Source organism: Culex pipiens, chromosome 3 (assembly GCF_016801865.2).
Source record: "Culex pipiens pallens isolate TS chromosome 3, TS_CPP_V2, whole genome shotgun sequence".
Taxonomy (NCBI): domain Eukaryota; kingdom Metazoa; phylum Arthropoda; class Insecta; order Diptera; family Culicidae; genus Culex; species Culex pipiens.
This window is the reverse complement of record NC_068939.1, coordinates 147,099,510-147,121,248: the sequence shown is the minus strand read 5'-3', so window position 1 is coordinate 147,121,248 and position 21,739 is coordinate 147,099,510. Positions and strand designations below refer to the sequence as shown.

At 35.4% G+C, this 21,739-nt stretch overlaps 1 protein-coding gene and 1 long non-coding RNA gene across 3 annotated transcripts in view; one reads left to right on the top strand and one right to left on the bottom strand.

Annotated features, from left to right (window-relative positions):
* LOC128093600 (uncharacterized) overlaps window positions 1-21,739 on the top strand; it is a 43,739-nt gene that overhangs the window by 5,481 nt on the left and 16,519 nt on the right. The window contains exons 2-3 of one of the 2 annotated variants that reach the window (XR_008212622.1): window positions 1,035-1,812; window positions 10,535-10,946. This is a non-coding gene — a long non-coding RNA (uncharacterized LOC128093600). Of the gene's footprint in view, window positions 1-1,034; window positions 1,813-10,534; window positions 10,947-21,739 lie in introns of those variants that run through there. The other variant, XR_008212621.1, reaches the window with a different exon arrangement.
* Window positions 11,058-11,905, bottom strand: LOC120422004 (uncharacterized). The gene is made up of 4 exons (XM_039585319.2): window positions 11,798-11,905; window positions 11,568-11,732; window positions 11,338-11,496; window positions 11,058-11,278 (listed from the first exon to the last, which is right to left on the bottom strand). The coding sequence occupies exons 1-4, from the start codon at window positions 11,849-11,851 to the stop codon at window positions 11,117-11,119; spliced, it is 540 nt and encodes a 179-aa protein (XP_039441253.1). The 5' UTR covers window positions 11,852-11,905; the 3' UTR covers window positions 11,058-11,116.

The following is a 21,739-nucleotide window of genomic DNA, read 5'->3' as shown; positions in this document are numbered from 1 at the left end:
CTGTTTCAACACAATTTACAACAAAGTTTAACAATCAACACTTTTACAAAGTTTAGCAGGATTGGGTTAGTTTCTTGGTTGCTGTGCACTAGGGTGACAAGTAAAATTGATTTTTTGAAAATCTTGCTCTATTCTTTAGGTTTAAGTAACTATGGCAATGTTGAGCCAAATCGGTTAAGGTTTCAGAGTCGTTATTGATCGTTAAAGTTTGTACGGAAAAATAAAAAAAAATATGGCGAAATGCTAAAATTTCCAATTTCCACCAAAAGGGTGCGGTAAATGTGTCGGATTATCATCACGTGTAAGATTCTTGTGTAAAATTTTATGACAAACAACTTTGTCTAAGACTAAAAAACGATCCGAGTTAACCCTGGCGAGTTATTAGCGATTTAAACTTTTAATTTCAAAGTAAAACCAAAATTGGCACAGTTACATATTTTGCATAAGAAGTTCGGTCAGAAGGTATCCCTGATATCGATAACACCGACCTAAAAAAATCCTGCGCAGACTCAACTGGAGGGGAAGCTTGAAGTTTGGGGTCTCCAGAGTCACGAGCACTTTGAATTTTTCAAAAATATTTAGACAGGGCTGAATGGTTCTTCTCCAAAGTTTGTTTGGAGAATTAGGGTGGTTCGTCGCTTTTGCACACAAGCAAAAATTGCATGCAATAAAACTTCAAACTTCAACACTGATCTTATTGTTATCGGAAAATTGAATTTTTGAAACTTTTGTGTTTATTGTTAACCATATTCAGCGAAATTCACTTCATGCTACATGATATTAAAACCGCTGAGTTCATGGGGAGGAATTTCGCCCGCATAATGTGTGCTATCGAGCGAAACTATTTTAACTAGTGCTAACACAACAACCTTAACGTTATATTACGCGAGTTGGTTGCTTTGAAACGTTCGTGTTTACACCAAAATGCGAAGTTCGGAAAGTTATCGCAAACATTTGCCATTTTCTGATGATTACAATTTTTAATAAATATTGGTTTAACCTAAAATAGTTTTATTCTAATCTTTTATTTTCAGTAACCAGAGTCGACACACCAAATAAACCAGAACTCAACTCAATATCCAGAACACACGTATCTGTTTTTGCCATCGTGCTCCAAATCTCGGCGAGGTCTCGTGGGGGTAACGAGAGAAGACATACGGAGCCCAATTTAGACCCAAAAGCAAACAAACAACCCACCCAGAGTGGAGTGTTTGTAGGCTTCCAAACGGGGAGAGGGGGGCGTCGACACAACTTTCCCAGCCCCCGCCGTCTGACCTTGCTCGAATTTCCAACGCCCCTTCTCGGTCTCAAATTCCCGATTGGTTGAAGGCGGCTGCTTATTTTTGGTCAATTTTTGGCGATAAACTCAATCAAAGCCCAAATTTGTTTGCAAACAAGTTGTGAACAACAATTTCCTCTCTTTTTGTTGTTGTTTTCAACCGTTGTTGATGTCTCGACTTTCTCAAAAACGAATCTCATCTCCCGTTTCTTTGCCAGAAGAAATGTGCGTTTAGCGATTGAATTTCCCCAGAACGCAACCACCGACCAGTTCGAAACAAGTGAAAAGTGATATTTATTGCCGGTTCGAACGAGCTGTTTCTTCGCTTCTTTTTTTTTATTTTTTCCTCTTGCCGACCCAAGAATTTTCCGTCAACAAGTTGTTGGGTTGTGTTTTGGTTCCGAGTTTTTCCTCGAGTTCTCGTTCCGTTAAACTATTAATGAGCGAATAAGTGGCTCCGTTCGTTTGCACTGGTCTGGACTTTGGACACTAAACAGCTCGATCGTTGGCGGAAAGTGCTGGTGGCTAATTGGGTAAGTTTCATTTGTAAGTTTTATGTGGGAAAAAGACATATTATTATATTTTAAGGGAAAATCCAGGTCCAACTTCGTCAATTGTATAGCTGTTGTCACAGCTTCTTTTAAATGTTAGTTTCGTTTAATTATCGTGTCTTAAAATTTAACCCGCAAGATTGCTATATTTTGATAAAATAGAGCATAGGAATCATAGGTTTTAAACAGTCTTTTTTGCAATTCCGTCGTGATTTAACTCACTTTTCTTGTCAATTTCGAGCGTTAAAACGGCCAAATTTTATCTACAAAAACTAACTTAATCCACCTATGTGGTTGATGCCTTCCTCTTTTTTTACCAACAATGGGTAATATGAGTGGTTTGGACACATATTTCAGCTATTTTTTTGAATCCAGAAAAAAACGTACACACATATAACATAAGTAATCATAACTCGAGACAGGGTTGCCAGATCTTCAATGTTTTGGACTCGTTGGAAAGGGTTTTCGATAACCTAACCAACGATGGGTCGGATGGTGGATCCGGACATAGTTTACATACATTTAAGTGGGATTCGGCTTCAAAAAAGTGCATCAATATCACTTAAGTGGACATATCTCGAGACAGGGTTGCCAGATCTTCAATGTTTTGGACTCGTTGAAAAGGGTTTTTGATAATCTAACCAACGATGGGTCAGATGGTGGATCCGGACACAATTTACATACATTTAAGTGGGATCCGGCTTCCAAAAAGTACATAAATATTACTTATGTGGCCATATCTCGAGACAGGGTTGCCAGATCTTCAGTGTTTTGGATTCGTTGGAAAGGTTTTTCGATTATCTAACCAACGATGGGTCGGATGGTGGATCCGGACATAGTTTACATACATTTAAGTGGGATCCGGCTTCAAAAAAGTGCATCAATATCACTTAAGTGGACATATCTCGAAACAGGGTTGCCAGATCTTCAATGTTTTGGACTCGTTGGAAAGGGTTTTTGATAATCTAACCAACGATGGGTCAGATGGTGGATCCGGACACAATTTACATACATTTAAGTGGGATCCGGCTTCAAAAAAGTACATAAATATTACTTAAGTGGCCATATCTCGAGACAGGGTTGCCAGATCTTCAGTGTTTTGGATTCGTTGGAAAGGTTTTTCGATTATCTAACCAACGATGGGTCGGATGGTGGATCCGGACATAGTTTACATACATTTAAGTGGGATCGGGCTTCAAAAAAGTGCATCAATATCACTTAAGTGGACATATCTCGAGACAGGGTTGCCAGATCTTCAATGTTTTGGATTCGTTGGAAAAGTTTTTCGATTATCTAACCAACGATGGGTCGGATGGTGGATCCGGACATAGTTTACATACATTTAAGTGGGATCCGGCTTCAAAAAAGTGCATCAATATCACTTAAGTGGACATATCTCGAGACAGGGTTGCCAGATCTTCAATGTTTTGGACTCGTTGGAAAGGTTTTTCGATAACCTAACCAACGATGGGTCGGATGGTGGATCCGGACATAGTTTACATACATTTAAGTGAGATCCTTATATGGCCATATCTCGAGACAGGGTTGCCAGATCTTCAGTGTTTTGGATTCGTTGGAAAAGTTTTTCGATTATCTAACCAACGATGGGTCGGATGGTGGATCCGGACATAGTTTACATACATTTAAGTGGGATCCGGCTTCAAAAAAGTGCATCAATATCACTTAAGTGGACATATCTCGAGACAGGGTTGCCAGATCTTCAATGTTTTGGACTCGTTGGAAAGGTTTTTCGATAACCTAACCAACGATGGGTCGGATGGTGGATCCGGACATAGTTTACATACATTTAAGTGAGATCCGGCTTCCAAAAAGTACATAAATATTACTTATGTGGCTATATCTCGAGACAGGGTTGCCAGATCTTCAGTGTTTTGGATTCGTTGGAAAGGTTTTTTGATTATCTAACCAACGATGGGTCGGATGGTGGATCCGGACATAGTTTACATACATTTAAGTGGGATCCGGCTTCAAAAAAGTGCATCAATATCACTTAAGTGGACATATCTCGAGACAGGGTTGCCAGATCTTCAATGTTTTGGATTCGTTGGAAAGGGTTTTTGATAACCTAACCAAGGATGGGACGGATGGTGGGTCCGGACATAGTTTACATACATTTAAGTGAGATCCGGCTTCAGAAAAGTACATAAATGTCACTTAAGTGGCCATATCTCGAGACATGGTTGCCAGATCTTCAATGTTTTGGACTCGTTGGAAAGGTTTTTCGATAACCTAACCAACGATGGGTCGGATGGTGGATCCGGACATAGTTTACATACATTTAAGTGAGATCCGGCTTCCAAAAAGTACATAAATATTACTTATGTGGCTATATCTCGAGACAGGGTTGCCAGATCTTCAGTGTTTTGGATTCGTTGGAAAGGTTTTTTGATTATCTAACCAACGATGGGTCGGATGGTGGATCCGGACATAGTTTACATACATTTAAGTGGGATCCGGCTTCAAAAAAGTGCATCAATATCACTTAAGTGGACATATCTCGAGACAGGGTTGCCAGATCTTCAATGTTTTGGATTCGTTGGAAAGGTTTTTCGATAACCAACCAACGATGGGTCGGATGGTGGATCCGGACATAGTTTACATACATTTAAGTGAGATCCTTATATGGCCATATCTCGAGACAGGGTTGCCAGATCTTCAGTGTTTTGGATTCGTTGGAAAAGTTTTTCGATTATCTAACCAACGATGGGTCGGATGGTGGATCCGGACATAGTTTACATACATTTAAGTGGGATCCGGCTTCAAAAAAGTGCATCAATATCACTTAAGTGGACATATCTCGAGACAGGGTTGCCAGATCTTCAATGTTTTGGACTCGTTGGAAAGGTTTTTCGATAACCTAACCAACGATGGGTCGGATGGTGGATCCGGACATAGTTTACATACATTTAAGTGAGATCCGGCTTCCAAAAAGTACATAAATATTACTTATGTGGCTATATCTCGAGACAGGGTTGCCAGATCTTCAGTGTTTTGGATTCGTTGGAAAGGTTTTTTGATTATCTAACCAACGATGGGTCGGATGGTGGATCCGGACATAGTTTACATACATTTAAGTGGGATCCGGCTTCAAAAAAGTGCATCAATATCACTTAAGTGGACATATCTCGAGACAGGGTTGCCAGATCTTCAATGTTTTGGATTCGTTGGAAAGGGTTTTTGATAACCTAACCAAGGATGGGACGGATGGTGGATCCGGACATAGTTTACATACATTTAAGTGAGATCCGGCTTCAGAAAAGTACATAAATGTCACTTAAGTGGCCATATCTCGAGACATGGTTGCCAGATCTTCAATGTTTTGGACTCGTTGGAAAGGTTTTTCGATTACCTATCCAACGATGTTCGGATGGTGGATCCGGACATAGTTTACATACATTTAAGTGAGATCCGGCTTCCAAAAAGAGCATCAATATCACTTAAGTGGCCATATCTCGAGACAGGGTTGCCAGATCTTCAATGTTTTGGACTCGTTGGAAAGGTTTTTCGATAACCTAACCAACGATGGGTCGGATGGTGGATCCGGACATAGTTTACATACATTTAAGTGAGATCCGGCATCCAAAAAGTGCATCAATATCACTTAAGTGGCCATATCTCGAGACAGGGTTACCAGATCTTCAGTGTTTTGGATTCGTTGGAAAGGTTTTTCGATTACCTAACCAACGATGGGTCGGATGGTGGATCCGGACATAGTTTACATACATTTAAGTGAGATCCGGCTTCAAAAAAGTGCATCAATACCACTTAAGAGGACATATCTCGAGACAGGGTTGCCAGATCTTCAATGTTTTGGACTCGTTGGAAAGGTCTTTTGATAACCTAACCAACGATGGGTTGAATGATGGATCCGGACATAGTTTTCATGCATATAAGTGAGATCCGGATATATGTGAAAACACATTTTTATATATAACTTTTGAACTACTTATCGAAACTTCAAACAATTCAATAGCGATGTATGGGACCCTAAACCAAGTCGAATGCAACCGGTTTGATCAAAATCGGTCCAGCCAGTGCTGAGAAAACTTGGCAAGAATTTTGAACACATACATACATACACACACACACACATACACACACACAGACATTTGTTCAGTTTTCGATTCTGAGTCGATAGGTATACATAAATATAGGTCTACGAGCTGTATTTCAAAAGTTCATTTTTCGAGCAGGATTATAGCCTTACCTCAGTGAGGAAGGCAAAAAATAATTGAATAGAGAATCACTTCCTTTCAATATCAGTGTCGAAAAGTTGACCTTTTCAGCATTAGTAGCAGAATTTTCAATATTTGTTTTTGTTTTAAACTGTGAATTTACTTAACACATGGATGCTAACCATAAAATTCCTCCATTCAAAAAGATTTTTTTCAGAGTTGCAAAAAAAAATTAAGCAGCAGCAAAAAATGTTTTTTTGCAATTCCGCTGTGAAACTGTCAACTTTTCCTGTCCTTCTGAAGAAATGAAACGGCCTACTTTTTCCTACCAAAAATAACAGAATCGAATAGCAACACTTTTCAAAATAAATGCTGAAAAGTTCTACTTTTCAGCACTGAAATGAGTGCTGAAAAGTTGAACTTTTCAGCACTTGTTTCGAAAAGTAAAACTTTTCAACATTTTTTTTTATTTAAACGATTTATTGGAAAAATACATGAAAATTTTACTTAAAATTTCACTCAATGAGTGTTTTTCGGAATTGCAAAAAATATTGTATGGAACTCGTTGCAAAACTTGATTTTTTCAACACTCGTCGTATTCATCCAACTCGGTGAACCTCGTTGGATAAATGTACGACTCGTGCTGAAAAAATCCTCTTTTTGCAACTTGTTGCATAAACTACTATTTTGCAATTCCGTCGTGAAACTACTTACTTTTCCTGTCATTCTTGAACGACGAAACAGCCTACTTTTCTGTACTAAAAATAACAGAATCGAATAGTAACCCTTTTCAAAACAAATGCTGAAAAGTTCTACTTTTCAGCACTGAAATGGATGCTGAAAGGTTGAACTTTTCAGCACTTGTTAGGAAAACTAGAACTTTTACTTATACTTATTCTTAACTTATACTTTTCAACATTTTTTTTGATTTGAACGATTCATTGACTCAATGCATGGACATTTCTCCTATAATTCTGTCCAAAGGGTGTTTTTCGGAATTGCAAAAAACGTTGTATGGAACTCGTTGCAAAACTTGATTTTTCAACACTCGTAGTATTCATCTAACTTGGTGAATCTCGTTATATAAATGTACGACTCGTGCTGAAAATTTTATTATTTACGGTTATTGAATTTTTTTCCCAATGCGTTTTTTTTCGGAATATCAATTAAATTAAAGATTCCAAGTACTTCAAAATTTAGAGATATGTTGAATATGGGTGCAAGAAAAATTAAGAACTTATTTTAAAATTAATTATTTAAATAAGGGACCATCCACAAACCACGTGGACACTTTTTTTGGTAATCTCAAACCCCCCCCCCCCCATCGTGGACAATTGTCCATACAAAAAAAATCTTTTTTGTATGGAGCGTGGACATTGTCCACTGGACAATCGCCATACCCCCCCCCCCCCCTAAAGTGTCCACGTGGTTTATGGATGGTCCCTAAAGTAATTATCTAAATTATATTATTATCATTAAAATTAAAAATGGGTCATTCCATCTGAGGCGGAACAGCATTTGAAAATTACCATCTCCTATTTTGCTCAAATTTGGCAGAGCTGTTGAGACTATCAAAACATGCAAAAATCCCGAATTTCATCCAAATCGGACCACCCCCTCCATTTTTGTACCCTCCCGAAAAAGCGACTTTTTGACGATTTTTGAGCGAAACCCCTATCTTCAAACGACGATAACTCAGGAACCACAAATCTTAGAGGGTCGGTCTCACACTCAATTTTGAAGGAAATTGGACGTAGAACCCATTTCTTCGATCAAAACTTAAATTAAAATATGTGTTCTACCTGTATTGCGCAATTGAAAACTTTAAATGGCCGTATCTCAAAACAGCCCCATTTTTTTTAAATTTGACCTCATCATCGTATTCTCCGGCCAATTTTACATAAGAATCACTTATCGACAGAAAGGAATATGCTTCGTTCCAGAGATATCGAATTTTAAAGTTTTAAGTATTTGAGATTACCTACATCAGCTACACTCGCCGCATCTGCTATAAGCACTCAGTCGTGCTGATCAAAAATTACTACCTGGTGTTCTGTAAGATGAATTATTTTTTATAATTTAATCCGATTTTGAGATAATTAATACCTTAAACAATTTTTTGTTTAAGGAATATTTATTGGGTAATTTTTAATGCACTGCACCATATTAAGTGAAATTTGCCATTTGCCAAATAGTGCCATTCAACAAAACCCCCAAAATCTGTCTTACGGGTTGAAAGATTGATCACTTTAAACCGATTTTTTTATATTGTGAGCCAGTTTCATCTGAGTATTTTTTTTCAATTCTGGTACATTTAATTGAAAAAAAAACAAAACCATATACGTCTGATACATGTGCACATCAGCTGTATCGTTTGCCAAGATTGCGAAATGATTGATAAACAAAAAAAGATTAATGTTCGGACGGTGTCGAAATCAACACAATTGAATTTGATCTTCATCAGGTAATAAATCAGATTAATCTTTGTGATTTTCTTACACATTTCAGTTCTATACTTTTCAAAAAAAAATCCTCCTTAGAGTTTTATTCATGTTAATTCATAATTTTTAACACGATAATTTATCGTACACTTTTTCTTAAGTGTTACAAGATCAATTTCCTGCTAGCTCTGCGGGAATTCCATTCTGCCCTGTATTGCGTGTCGTTCTTGCTCTGTACAGTGGGCTAATTAGCTAATGATTATTTGGGATGAAATATTATTTCAAAAAATAACCAGGTAGCGGTAATTGATCACCGCGCCCGAGTGCTTGTAGCAGATGCGGCGAATTAAGCTAATTTAGGTAATCTCAAATACTTAAAACTTTGAAATTCGGTATCTGTGGAACGAAGCATATTCCTTTCTATCGATAAGTAATTCTTATGTAAAATTGGCCGGGGAATACGATGATGAGGTCAAATTTAAAAAATAAATGGGGCTGTTTTGAGATACGGCCATTTAAAGTTTTCAATTGCGCAATACAGGTAGGAAAAAATATTTTAATCTTAATTTTGATCACGGAAATGGATTCTACGTCCAATTTCCTACAAATTTGAGTCTAAGACCGACCCTTTAAGATTTGTGGTTCCTGAGTTATCGTCGTTTGAAGATAGGGGATTCGCTCAAAAATCGCCAAAAAGTAGATTTTTTGGGAGGGTACAAAAATGGAGGGGGTGGTCCGATTTAGATGAAATTTGGGATTTTTGCATGTTTTGATAGTTGGCCTTGCCAAATTTGAGAAGAATCGGAGATGGTAATTTTCAAATTTGCATTTTTTCTTGCACACTTCAGGTGGAATGACCCAAATGCTATTTATAGTTTTTGTCAACCCCCCCCCCCCCCCCGCACTTTCCTTAAAAGTCGGCCATAAAAATCAGGGGGCAAAAAAAAAGTTCAAATTTTACTTATTTTCAAGGTTTCTCTAACTTTTTCATATATTTTTTCAGCAGAGGCTTGGACAGATGATTCATGCAATATTAATCCATAAATTGAAAGAAATTATAAGAATAAAAATAATTCAAAACAATAATTCAACAACCCGTAATTCTGGAAATTTAATGAGCAATTCTCTGAGGTTTCGGTCATTCGATTTTTTTTATATTTTTCAAGCCGACTGAAACTTTTTTGGTGCCTTCGATATGCCCAAAGAAGCCATTCTGTATCATTAGTTTGTTCTTATAATTTTCCATACAAATTTGGCAGCTTTCCTTACAAAAATGATGTATAAAAATTTAAAATTCTGTACCTTTTGAAGGATTTTTTGATCGATTTGGTGTCTTCGGCAATGTTGTAGGTATAGATAAAGACTATACTGAAAAATCATCACGGTAATTTTTTTTTTAATTAAAATTTTTGTCACAAAAACTAAATTTGCAAAAAAACATTTTTTTCAATATTTTTTTGATTTGATTTAATTTATAATTTTTTGAATCAATACTGATTTTTTCAAAAAAATGAAATATTGGTCGCCAAAATTTTTCAACTTCATTTTTCGATGTAAAATTGTGAATCAAAAAGTACTTCAGTGAAATTTTGATAAAGTGCACCGTTTTCAAGTTAGAGCAATTTTTAGATAACTTTTTTGAAAATTGTCGCAGTTTTTCATTTTTTTTTAAATTAGTGCACATGTTTAAAAACTTTAAAAAAAATTAAAAGCTGAGAAAATTCTCTATATTTTGCTTTTTTGAACTTTGTTGATACGACCTTTAGTTGCTGAGATATTGCCATGCAAAGGTTTATAAAAAGGAAAATTGATGTTTTCCAAGTCTCACCCAAACAACCTACCATTTTCGAATGTGGATATCTCAGCAACTAATGGTCCGATTTTCAATGTTAAAATATGAAAGTTTCGTGAATTTTTGGTTATAAAAAGTTTCAGCCGGATTAAAAAGTACAAAAAATCCTACCAGGTAATAATGGCCAGTGAATAGGTCTGCAATTGACTACGACTCAACTCGACTATTTTCCTTTATCTCTCTCTTGTTAAGTAATCATCTCATTTCTCGCCTAGCTGCTCAGGTGGTAGGCTCACTTGTTTGCAGCCATTCACGGGGAACTCTTCTTCGAGGAACTGAATCCGGCTGGAAAACTGGTGAACAATCCAATTACGCTGGCGTTTCAATTCCTCCTCCCTGACTAGACCGCTGGAAGGAAATTGCAGCAGTCTGCCTCGTCAGAAGCAGGTATGTTCTGTGAGGTGGAATTTGCGCGCGCTCGCGCTCTACTCGTTGATTATGTTCTTTGTGCATGTGCGCTATTCCGTAAAGCTAGGCTAGAGTGCTAAACTATGTTGCATCGGATGCAGTCTACGGGTTACTGCAGTTGGGGGTGTATGTTTGATACATGAATGGCTATCATTGCTTTCAGATTTATCTAGACAAATCTGGCGAAGCTGGAGTCGAAGTTTTGATGAAAGCTTACCTAATCCAGCTGCTTCGAAAAGAACTTACATCTAAACAAATTGTAAAATCAGCGGTTGCAGTTAAAGGTTTTCAATATTTTGAAAGTTCTTTTCTTGCAATATAAAGTAACTTTTTCTTTTAAAAATATTTTTATTGCTACCATGCATGCTCTGGTACTCACCACACCCGTATCAAGTTTCTTTAATCAAAAACCCAATCCGCATGCACTCGGTCACCTTGACGCCTTCCCGCGGGGTGGTGACCTCGGCAAACAGGCGCCAGTTGCCGGCAAACGTGTCCGGGAACTGCATGTTGATGTCGCCCAGGGGCAGCATGTCGAACGTTTCCTCGTGCTACCGGATGAATGTTTTTTTTAATGATAAGTATTTTGTGAAATCGCCAATTTACTAACATTTGCCGGAAAAGGACACTCCTGATGCTTCATGGCCGAGGTAAAGAGGTGCCACGGTTCCGAGGGGGCCGTCAGCAGCGGGCACATGTTCAGCACATCTCGCGAGATTTCACCGGCGGTCCAAGCGCCCTGCTTCTGACGTTCCGTGTACACTTTTAACTAAAGTATGATTTGAAATATCATTTATGTGAATTATTCAAAAACTACAAAAATTGTGTAGTTTGACTCACCTCAATCGGGTCGTTGTACTCGCTTTTGAACACAATTTTCCCGGTCAGGAAGCCATTCCCGTCTTCATCCTCCACGGTTTCGAGGTCGGAAAAGTCCACGTTCGGCATGGGCTTTCCATTTTCACAGTCACCACCGTAGTCGGTGAACTCCACGACGTATTCGCCCTAGCAGAAAAAAAAACATATTTCATTTTGACTAAAAAGTAGACAAAAAAAACATAAAATTAAACCTTAATCAATGAAATTACGGTTCCGAAAATTATCAACACATTACTGCAATGCATTTTCACCACTTTGAAGCACGAACAAAAGTTGACTAGGGAAGCGCTAATCAATTGGGGATAAATTTATAGCTTTTAATACATTGAAAATGAGCTGGTTCATTTGGATACACGTGGCATTAGGCGTCCGGGTTGCGTGCAGTTTGCGATAAGCAGTTACACATTTCAGCTACGTTGTAACACCTTCCGGAGTAACGACTTGTTGATTTTTATTAAATTTGCTACATATTCTATACCATTCACATGCAATGCACAGTGGGCGAAATGGAACCCAAAATCGGACTTAATTGAACGCGGCTGGTTCCCTGGTATGAAAAGTAGTGTGAACTTATGTGAAAATGTCCCAAGTTCAGGAAAAATAACCACTTGCACCGCAAAAATCATCTAGAATCCATTTAACCCCAATTCCACTATAAAAGCATTTTTGGCTGTTTTCAAATGTTAGGTCAGATTTTAAAAAATTAAAAATATTTTTATCGTAGAGATCAGTCAATTTTATACAAAAATGCCAATTTGCACTTGATAGTTTGACACATTTATGTTAATATAGAAATTAAACTAAATAAAAAGAGTGCATTTTGGATGGCCACATAAAGTCACCGCTCTAAATACAGACAGATTATCAAGAAAAGATGCAAACAAAATGGGGACTTGAGGCAAAATGGACCCTTTGCCGTTTCGTGCGGTGGATGAAATCATCAGCAATAATTGATTCCCTGGGTTTTTTTTACATAAGAAACACTATTTTTCATACCAGAGAATTAGCCGCGTTCAATTAAGTCCGATTTTGGGTTCCATTTCGCCCACTGTGCAATGCACTGGAATGGTGTCACATTTTTTTTGGATTATTGAAACAAATCATGAAGTGCTGTTTTCTTACCACTTATATTTTTTTTTTCAATTGAATTTAAATTCAACAACATTTGGTAACTGAAAAGATAAAAAAGGTACAAATGCCATAACTTTCAACAAATTTTTTTTAGTTTTATAAAATAAAAAAAAAAGAAAAAAAAAGAAAAAAAAGAAAAATTAAAAACATAAATGAAAAAGCTTTAAATAGGAGCTGATGGAATATAATAAAATGCATGTCTGGAGTTTTTTTTTTTTTTTTGAAAAGGTTTGTGTGTCATATGCTTATAGGACGTTTTCAAAAAAAATCGTGTTGTATTGTGTTCAGAGAATGTTGACACGAATTGATCTTATTATTATGTGGATGATTGAAAATTCAAAATAAGTGATTAGAAGTGCAGCATGAGAACCTTTTTTTAAATACTGTGTATCCAATATGTTTTTCTATATTTATATAATAATCTTGCGACCCATAATGTACTTCTGAAATTAAAAAAATATGAAATTCGTGATTTAGCCTGAAAAGATTCGAAGTTTTAGGTCTAATTCTTACTGGGTGGTATCATTGATTTACTGAAAAATAAATTGTTCCAATATTTTTATCGGAGTTTCATCATTTTGTAAGAAAAGCTCTATTTCACTTCTTGGAGATAATCAATCGGGTTTTTGATATCTTGTGACGAAAGGGCGGTACGACTCCTTTCATTTTTTAATGCGTTTGTCGATAATTTACAGCTTAAAATAGTGATAGCTTAGAAATTTTGTGTCAATGGGACTTTTATGTAAAATAAGATTTATTGGCGTACTCAGAATTCTGAAAAAACTATTTATTATTGAAAAAAATATATTTTCGAAAACTATGTTTTTTACTATACTTAATTGTAAAAAAAATCCTTTTTTTCATTTGGAACAAAACAATCATTTAAAAATTCTTTGTATTTTTCTAACTTGACAAGGTTTTTTTTAAAGTGTAACAAAGTTTACACAATTGTAGAGCAAACAATCACAAAATTATGATTAATGAACATAAGTGGATTGCTTGTAACCATCATGAGTTATCGCGATTTTACGATAAATTGTTATTGAGTACTTGATAGTAAATTTTAAAAAAACAAAAATCAATGTATTTGGCTGATAAGGTAGAAATATTTTTAAAAGTTTTTGTCACCCTAAAAAAAATCGAAAAAAACTTCAAATTTTCTATGGAAAAACAAGTGCATACAGGATTGTAAAGGACTTCAGATGATTGAATCAAAAACAAATAAAAAACCTCGCATTTTTTTTCTAATTTTAAACATAACATTCGACATCTGTGACCCCATTTTGATCAAATTTGAGTTGTTGATTGCTTTTTAGCATACCAATTACGTTTTTTCAGTAATTCAACTCCGCCATTTTGGCCGCCATCTTGGATTTGAAAATTCTAAATCACTACAGCATGTGTTAAGGCACCACCCTAGTGCCTTAAGAAGCACGAGTGTTAGTTTAAAGAGTGAGTCCACAAGCAAAGCAAACACATTGACCTCACTAATCTGCCTGAAAATTTTCAGGGATTGTTTGTACATAAAAAAACTAGCATATTGCCAAAATATGAGCACTATAGGTCAACGGGAAGTGGGGCAAATCGGGACACCAATTTTTATGGTTCAAAAACGTCGAAAATCTTTAAAAGACTGTAGCTTGGACAAACTTCAAATATTGAAATGTTGAATGTTTGGCCCTTTTGAAAGGTTCGTCTTGATTTGAAAAAATAAATAAAATATTGTTTTCGAAAAAGATCGGAAAATTTAGAGAATGTTTCATATTTTAACATTGAAAATCGGACCATTCGTTGATGAGATATCGCCATTAGAAAATGGTGGGTTGTTTGGGTGAGATTTAGAAAACAAAATTTTCACTTTGTATCATAAGTGTACACTATACAGTCATGTCTAGGTTTTGCACTGCCCCGGTTATGATTCGTGTAGTTGCCTCGGTTAAGCACGGCCTAGTGCTTAGCTGAAGCACAGCGCTTATAGGATTGTGGCTATATGGGAAACATAATCCTATGAAAAATCAATCAAATTTAAAATATTTTAGTGTTTTGGAGTCGGGATGATGTCAAATATCTAATGAAATTATAATTACATTTTTTTCTCAAAATATGTATTTTTTCTGTATTTTGAAAATTCAATGTTTCTCCAAAAATAATCAACATTGATGTTTCAACTAAACGTCAAGTAATCGGAATTTTTCATACATTTAGAAAGTTATAGCATATTTTTTTAAAATACTCAGAAACTTTAAAAAACGTGTTTTTGGAAAAATACTAAAAAATAAAGTTTTTCACAGTATGGGTATTAAATAATCGGAAATTTTGCAGACATATTGCATTAATATTATTTCTGGAATACTCAAAATTTTCACAAAACTATGTATTTTCGGAAGAACACTGAAAATTTCAGTTTTTACAATATGTGTATCAAATGATCGGGATTTTTCAAACATTTCGTAAGTTAAAATATACAATTTTGAAAATACTTAAAACTACAAAACTACGTATTTTTGAAAAATACTCAGATTTTCAGTATTTTACAATATATGTATCAAATAATTGGAAATTTGTCAAACATTTCGATAGCAAAAATCTGTTTTGTGAAATACTCAAAATTTTCACAACAAGACATTTTTTTCGAAAAAATACTAAAATTTTCAGTGTTTTACAATATGGGTATCAAGAAATCAGACATTTCTCATGAATTCCGACAGTGATTTTTTTTTTAGAAAACTGCGTATTGTCGAAGAAAATACTTAAAATTAAAAAAAAATGTTATATGGGTATCGAATGATCGGAATTTTTCAAACATTTCGAAAGTAATAACACATTATTTTTTACATATGAGAAAAAAAAATCGCAAAACAACGTATTGCGTATACTGAAAATTCATGTTTTTATCGTATGCGAATCAAATGATCAGGTTTTTTTCATATATTTCAAAAGCACTAACATTTTTTTTACTCAAAATTTTAATAAAACTACTGACCTTCAAAAATTACTCAAAATTGCAGTAATTTTTAAATCGGGTATTTTGATACCCACATAAGGCCGTTGCAAATATTTTTTGAAGTTTATGTCCCTCGACCCTGACCAAAGTCGAGGGGGTGGGGGGAGGGGGCAAAACAAAAGTTTAAACATCAAATTTACAAGCCATGGTTTCAACATTTGGATGAATAAAGTGTTCAAAAATGCATTTTACACCTGCCCAGTTGTTTTACAATCATTAGTTTCCAAAATACCTAAGTATTGAAAAAAAAAGTTTTTGCGGTGCTGTACATTGAAATTTCATTAAACATCAAAACATTTTTAATCCAGCCCAAACATGCCAAATATGATTATAACTGCAGAAAAATGCGTTTTAGATTGTTTGAAGTTGATGATTTGACTTCTATTTTTATTAAAATTTTGAAGATTTTTGAAATATTTTTTTTTTGCTCCCTGATTTTTCGGACCAATTTTGAAGGGGGGAGGGGGGGGGGCGACACAAACTTTGAAAAATATTTGCAACGGCCTAATGAAAACAAAAATGTCTTGTATTTTTAATAGTTCTTAGTTTTGTGATAATTCAATCTAATAAAATGTATGAAAAAATCTTAATAATGTTATGCCCACATTGAAAAAAAAGTATTTTTTTTCAAATAGACGTAGTTTTGTTAAAATTCTAAAATTTTCAATATAAACAATATTATTACAATTGAAATGTATGAAAAATTTCCGATCATTTGATATCAGTATTGCAAAATACTGAAATTTTGAGTACATTTTTTCGAAAGAACGTAGTTTTTTTTAAATGTTGAGTATTTAAAAAAATATTATTACTATCGCAATGTATGAAAAACGTCGCATCATTTGATACCCATATTTTAAAACAATGAAATATTTAGTAATTTTTCAAAAATAATAAGTTTTGTGAAAATTTCAAGAATATTCAAAAATGTCTAATATATCTTTCGAAATGTATGAAAAATCCCGATCATTTGATAACCATATAGAAAAATAATATTTTTTTTTAATTTTAAATAATTTTTTCTTTCGGAAAAAGTACATGTTTAACATACAGGAAAATACGTACTTTTGGGAAATTTTTAATGTATTTATAATTGCAATGGATAGCTGACATCATCTCGATTCCACTATATTTTTTAGGTGTTTGGATAATTTTTCATAAGGGTAAAGCCAATGTCTCTCATAGAGCCAAAATCCCATAAACTCTGTGCCTCGGTTATGCACGTCTCGGTGCTAAAACGAGGCATGACTGTAATCCTTATACATACTGTAGGCTTCGCCGAAGACACCAAATCGATCAAAAAATTTCTTCGAAAGATGTACAGATTTTTGAATTTTCATATATCATTGTTGTATGGAGCTGCCAAACTTGTATCGAAAATTATATGGACAAACTAATGATGCAAAGTGGCTTCTTTGGGCAAACCGAAGGCACCAAATTAGTTTCAACTGAATTAAAAAATACAAACAATAAAGTTAAAAAAAAGGTTGTGTAGAGAATTGCTCACACGGCAAAATTGATGTACGAGCTTGCTGCAACGTTTGTTTTAAAATATAACATTTTTTGTAATAAATCCACTATGACAGATATTAAAACTCTTGTTTCCTATGTGTGTAGGATGTCTTTGAAAGAATTTGGCATATTATTTTTACTTAATCAAATAACTTTTGGAGGCAAAATACAAAGGTCTCACTAATTCAACTTAATTAGAAGTTATTTTTCAACTCTTGCAGCTTTCCTTTCATCATACAAAAGCTCCCGTGGGAGCGCCAATCGTCTAGGTTTTCCACGTCTAGGTGCATCAGTTCCTTCCTGCAGTTACAATGGAGCGGAGAGGGAAATATTTCTGCTTGCAGTCGCAAAGAATGGTGAAAATTTTTCATTTATCCACGGGGACTCGAGGGCACCACCACCATCCGGAATACACGATGCGGGGGTGGATGGAAGCGCAATTTGAGCGGATTATCTTTGCACACAACTCGAGCTGAAGTTGGGTGGGTGGATGGTGTGCTGGCAGCACGAACGAGCATTTCCGTTTGATTTGCGATCAATCGAAAGAGCGCAAGCATGGCCGGGAATAGCTGATGAGGGCGCTGAGTGGTGGATTGCACCAGCACTTTGGCTAGGGGAGAGGGTTGTGGTTTTGGACAGGTATATTTTAATGATTTGCTGTAAAGTCACAATTTCAAGGCATTTAACGGGTTCTCGGTAATTCATTCCGTTGAATAGTACAATGTGAGTTTCCTGTAGAAACGTGTGCTCTTATTTAATGGGAGCAAACAGTTTTGTTTGCTTTAGAATATTTACTGTAAACTGTATAGTGATCCTTTAAAAGGTGTGGGAAGTACTTGAAGAAAGCATTTGATGATGTTGGATTTTAGGGATTGAACACGATTATCGAGCAGTAAGAAGAAGGGATTTTTAACATGAGTAAAATCGCCATATCAATACACAATAAAACTTACAAACCTTTCAAATGATTTTGAAAATAAGTCGTTGAAAATTGTTAAAATTAATTATAATTAAAAGAGCCCATTTTGTATCAAAATTCTTGAAGCATTCCAAATTGAAGTCGCCAAATTAAATTAAAAACTAGTTCAAATCCATTTCAAACTAATCCAACAGGTTGAAGGGTGTGCATGTTCTATTGCCCGCTCTAAGTGCCTTTGAGCCATATTTAATAATTAAATTCGCTCCAAAACTTTTAACCCATTTCAGCTTCCAAAAAGCTGAGGATAAAACTTTTTAATGTCATTCAATGCAATTCAACTGGCTCTCACTTTTTCACTTCGTTGTTTCTCCTCTCTCGTTTTTTTTGTTGCTTCCCAGACCTGAACCCAAGTGACATTCAATTATCGCCTCCTCTTCTCTTTTTTTTTTTTGTTGCCGTAGAGAGCTGTCCGAGCAACAATGGTCGTCGTCGGGCGCTTCCTGTCTCGGGGTGTCCAATTAGCGAAACTGCAACGCCGGGGAATTGTCAGAAATTGCACTGGGAGAGCTTTCATGTTGGATGGCTTTGTCACGAGTTGGCCTTAGCCCTTAGAGTTGTAGTTAAAATTTAAAACAAGTGAAAAGGTGATATTTTTTTGTTTGGATATTCAGTTTTACCTAAAATAATTGAACACAAACGTGTTTCAAAGCGCACGTCCCTTAAATTTGTGTAGAACAAAAGTGAAACTTTTGCGGAAAATTCGCTCCACTTTTTGGAATTGCCGCTTTTTTTTAGTTTCCTTGCACCGCCATGTTTTCCCACTGCACATTCCACGATTCAGAGAGACTTGATATATTGTGCCAAGAAACCCGCAACGCCACAACCATAAATAACGTGTCTTGAGCAAAAAGGACGACAAGCCGAGAATGGTTGCGTTCGAAGCTAAACGCAACACGGCAGGGAGTAAGCAAGTTAGCATACGAAAAGTAGTTTTTTTATTTTTATGTTTATGGAAATCTATGTAGAAACTTTTTGAACTTTTGAAAAAAATTGTAACTAATCTAATCTAATCTAATCGAATACAAGCGCAGCCAGTCCGAAGAAAGCGTCCTGGAAGAACATGTGGTTAGATTACGCCCCAAGTCCTTTCTTGTCAATATTAATGATTGCATTACATCCGAGTAACCCCGAACATGTATTGCAAAAAATTAAAGCGGCCAGGCCTACTGCGTTGCATTAACCGCAGAGACAAATTCTGAGAACGGATCACATTTCACAGAATCAACAGGGGAGGAAGGATGCGTGGACATACCGTTCCAAACGCTCTGAATGAGTTGTGATTGGGTGTGTAAGTGTAAATTTGGCAAGTAATTATTTTTTTTAGGAGGGAGAAGAGGGAGGAGGGGGTGGAATTGAGATTAAGGACATGGAAGCTGAGATGGAATATAGAATATTATATAAATTATCTAGCAAAAAAAACAGTATGGAAAGATTTCACCAAGGTTCTTCAAAGAATTCGACAAACCGAATATACATCGTATACGATGCTGTTGCTTCACAAGAACATCATCGAATCCAGACATCCGCGGGTTGTGCACAGCTTCTTGCCTTGCCGGAACGGCTGGAACCAAACGGAAATCCTTTCCGTTACGCCACACAAAAAAAATCGCGCAGAGTTTTACTTTTGTCTTCAGCATGTAGATTCACTTACATCACAAGCAAATCCGAAAAAACTCATCAAAAACTTTCTTGGAATTTACCAATGAAAATTAACTCTAAACCGAAGAAAAACGTCAAATTTTCGGCACCGAACAAATTTCACCATAACTTTTGAAAAAAAAAAATGTAACTTAACTAAAACTTTTTTGGTACCTTCGGTATGCCCAAAGAAGCCATTTTGCATCAAAAGTTTGTCCATATAATTTTCCATACATATTTGGCAGCTGTCCATACAAAAATGTTATATGAAAGTTCAAAAATCTGCATCTTTTAAAGGATTTTTTTTTTATCTTTGCCGAAGACATCAAGGCAAAGTTTTATTTATGGATATGGACTAAAATGAAAAAAATGATAAACGGTAATTTTTTTTTGTGATTTTAAGTTTCACTTTTAATCACTAAAATTTGGATTTTTTTATATGTTTCAGGGAGCATCGATTGTCAACTTTTCAGAAATTTCCAGAATGTGCAAAAAAAATTAGACCGAGTTATGAATTTCGGAATTAATACTAACATAGCATATATCATAAAAAACGAGTTATTTTGAAAGGTGGTTAAAGAAAATTTTATGGGAAATTGGACGAACTTTCCGGTAAAAATATGTTTGAGAATTTTAGAATTTTAGACTGAAAAATCAAGTCTAAAATTGCCATAAACCATCAAAAACCTATTTTTTCAAAAAATAAAAAAAAAAAAACCGCTATAACTTCACAAGGATTGGACTTAGGACAATGGTCAATATGCAGACTTTTATGTAAAATTGTCTGGAAAATCGACTCTTGTGTTCGGTATTTGAAAATTTTGATATGTAAAGCACTTTTGAAAATAACAGTTTCATTAAATGTTTTTTGATTTTTTTAGGTAAGTTGCTCCATCCTGCATTTTTCGTGAGTCTTTGTGGAACATCTTAGGCTTTTTTCACAAAAATTATGAACGAATAAAAATTTTACTTTCAAACTAAAAAATCTCATTAAAGTGGAGTGTTTTTTATCTTTAGTGTATTTTTTCGAAAAGCCATCCAAATTTCCTACAAGTTTTTCTTTAACCACTTTTGGATACGATGCGACGGCTTCGAGATACAGCAATATTTAAATTACGAAATTCAAAAATATTCAAAACACTTACCCTATTCTCAAATGTCATTATCGAGTGAAACTGGCTCCATATACACAAAAGTGGCTTATGTAATCGTAGGATAACATGTCTACAAAGTTTCATTGAAATCGGAGAGGGTCGGGTACAACCGATTCCCCATTAGTGAAATTTTGCGATGTTTTCGAAAACAAAATGTTTTTGCCTTCCTCACCTTACTGAAGAAAGGCTATAAAATCACTCAAAAAACAAAATTCTTAATTTGACCTCCTAGACCCACCTTCATGTATACATATCGACTCAGAATCAAATTTTGAGCAAATGTCTGTGTGTGTGGTGGGACGTTGATAAAAAAAATTGCACTGAGTTATCTCGGCACTGGCTGACCCGATTTGGACCGTTTTGGTCTCATTCGATCCGTCTTAGAGTCCCTTAAGTCGCTATTGAAAATTATAAAATTTAGTTAAGTACTTCAAAAGTTATGCTAAAAAAAGATTTCAGCAAAACTCCGGAAGATTGTCAAAAGGGAGGAAACCGTAACCCGTTATTTTATACATTTTTAGATACGTATTCGAAAGATCTTTTCAAAGAGTTCAAAAGATTGAAGATTTGACTACCCTATCAAAAGTTATAAGCACTTAAGTGTTATTTATGAACTTTTTTAGGCCGGATCTCATATATTTCGATGAAAACGTTGTCCAGACCTATCATGCAACCTGTCGTTGGGTAGGTAATCGAAATACCTTTTCAACGAGTT

Bases quoted from the DNA above. Each gene is read 5' to 3' on its own strand.
- LOC120422004 (XM_039585319.2), bottom strand. From the start codon at position 11,851: ATGCATTGCAGTAATGTGTTGATAATTTTCGGAACCGTAATTTCATTG. The intron at 11,733-11,797 runs GTTTAATTTTAT...TTTTTCTGCTAG, and splicing joins CCGTAATTTCATTGATTAAG to GGCGAATACGTCGTGGAGTT. The intron at 11,497-11,567 runs GTGAGTCAAACT...ATCATACTTTAG, and splicing joins AGTACAACGACCCGATTGAG to TTAAAAGTGTACACGGAACG.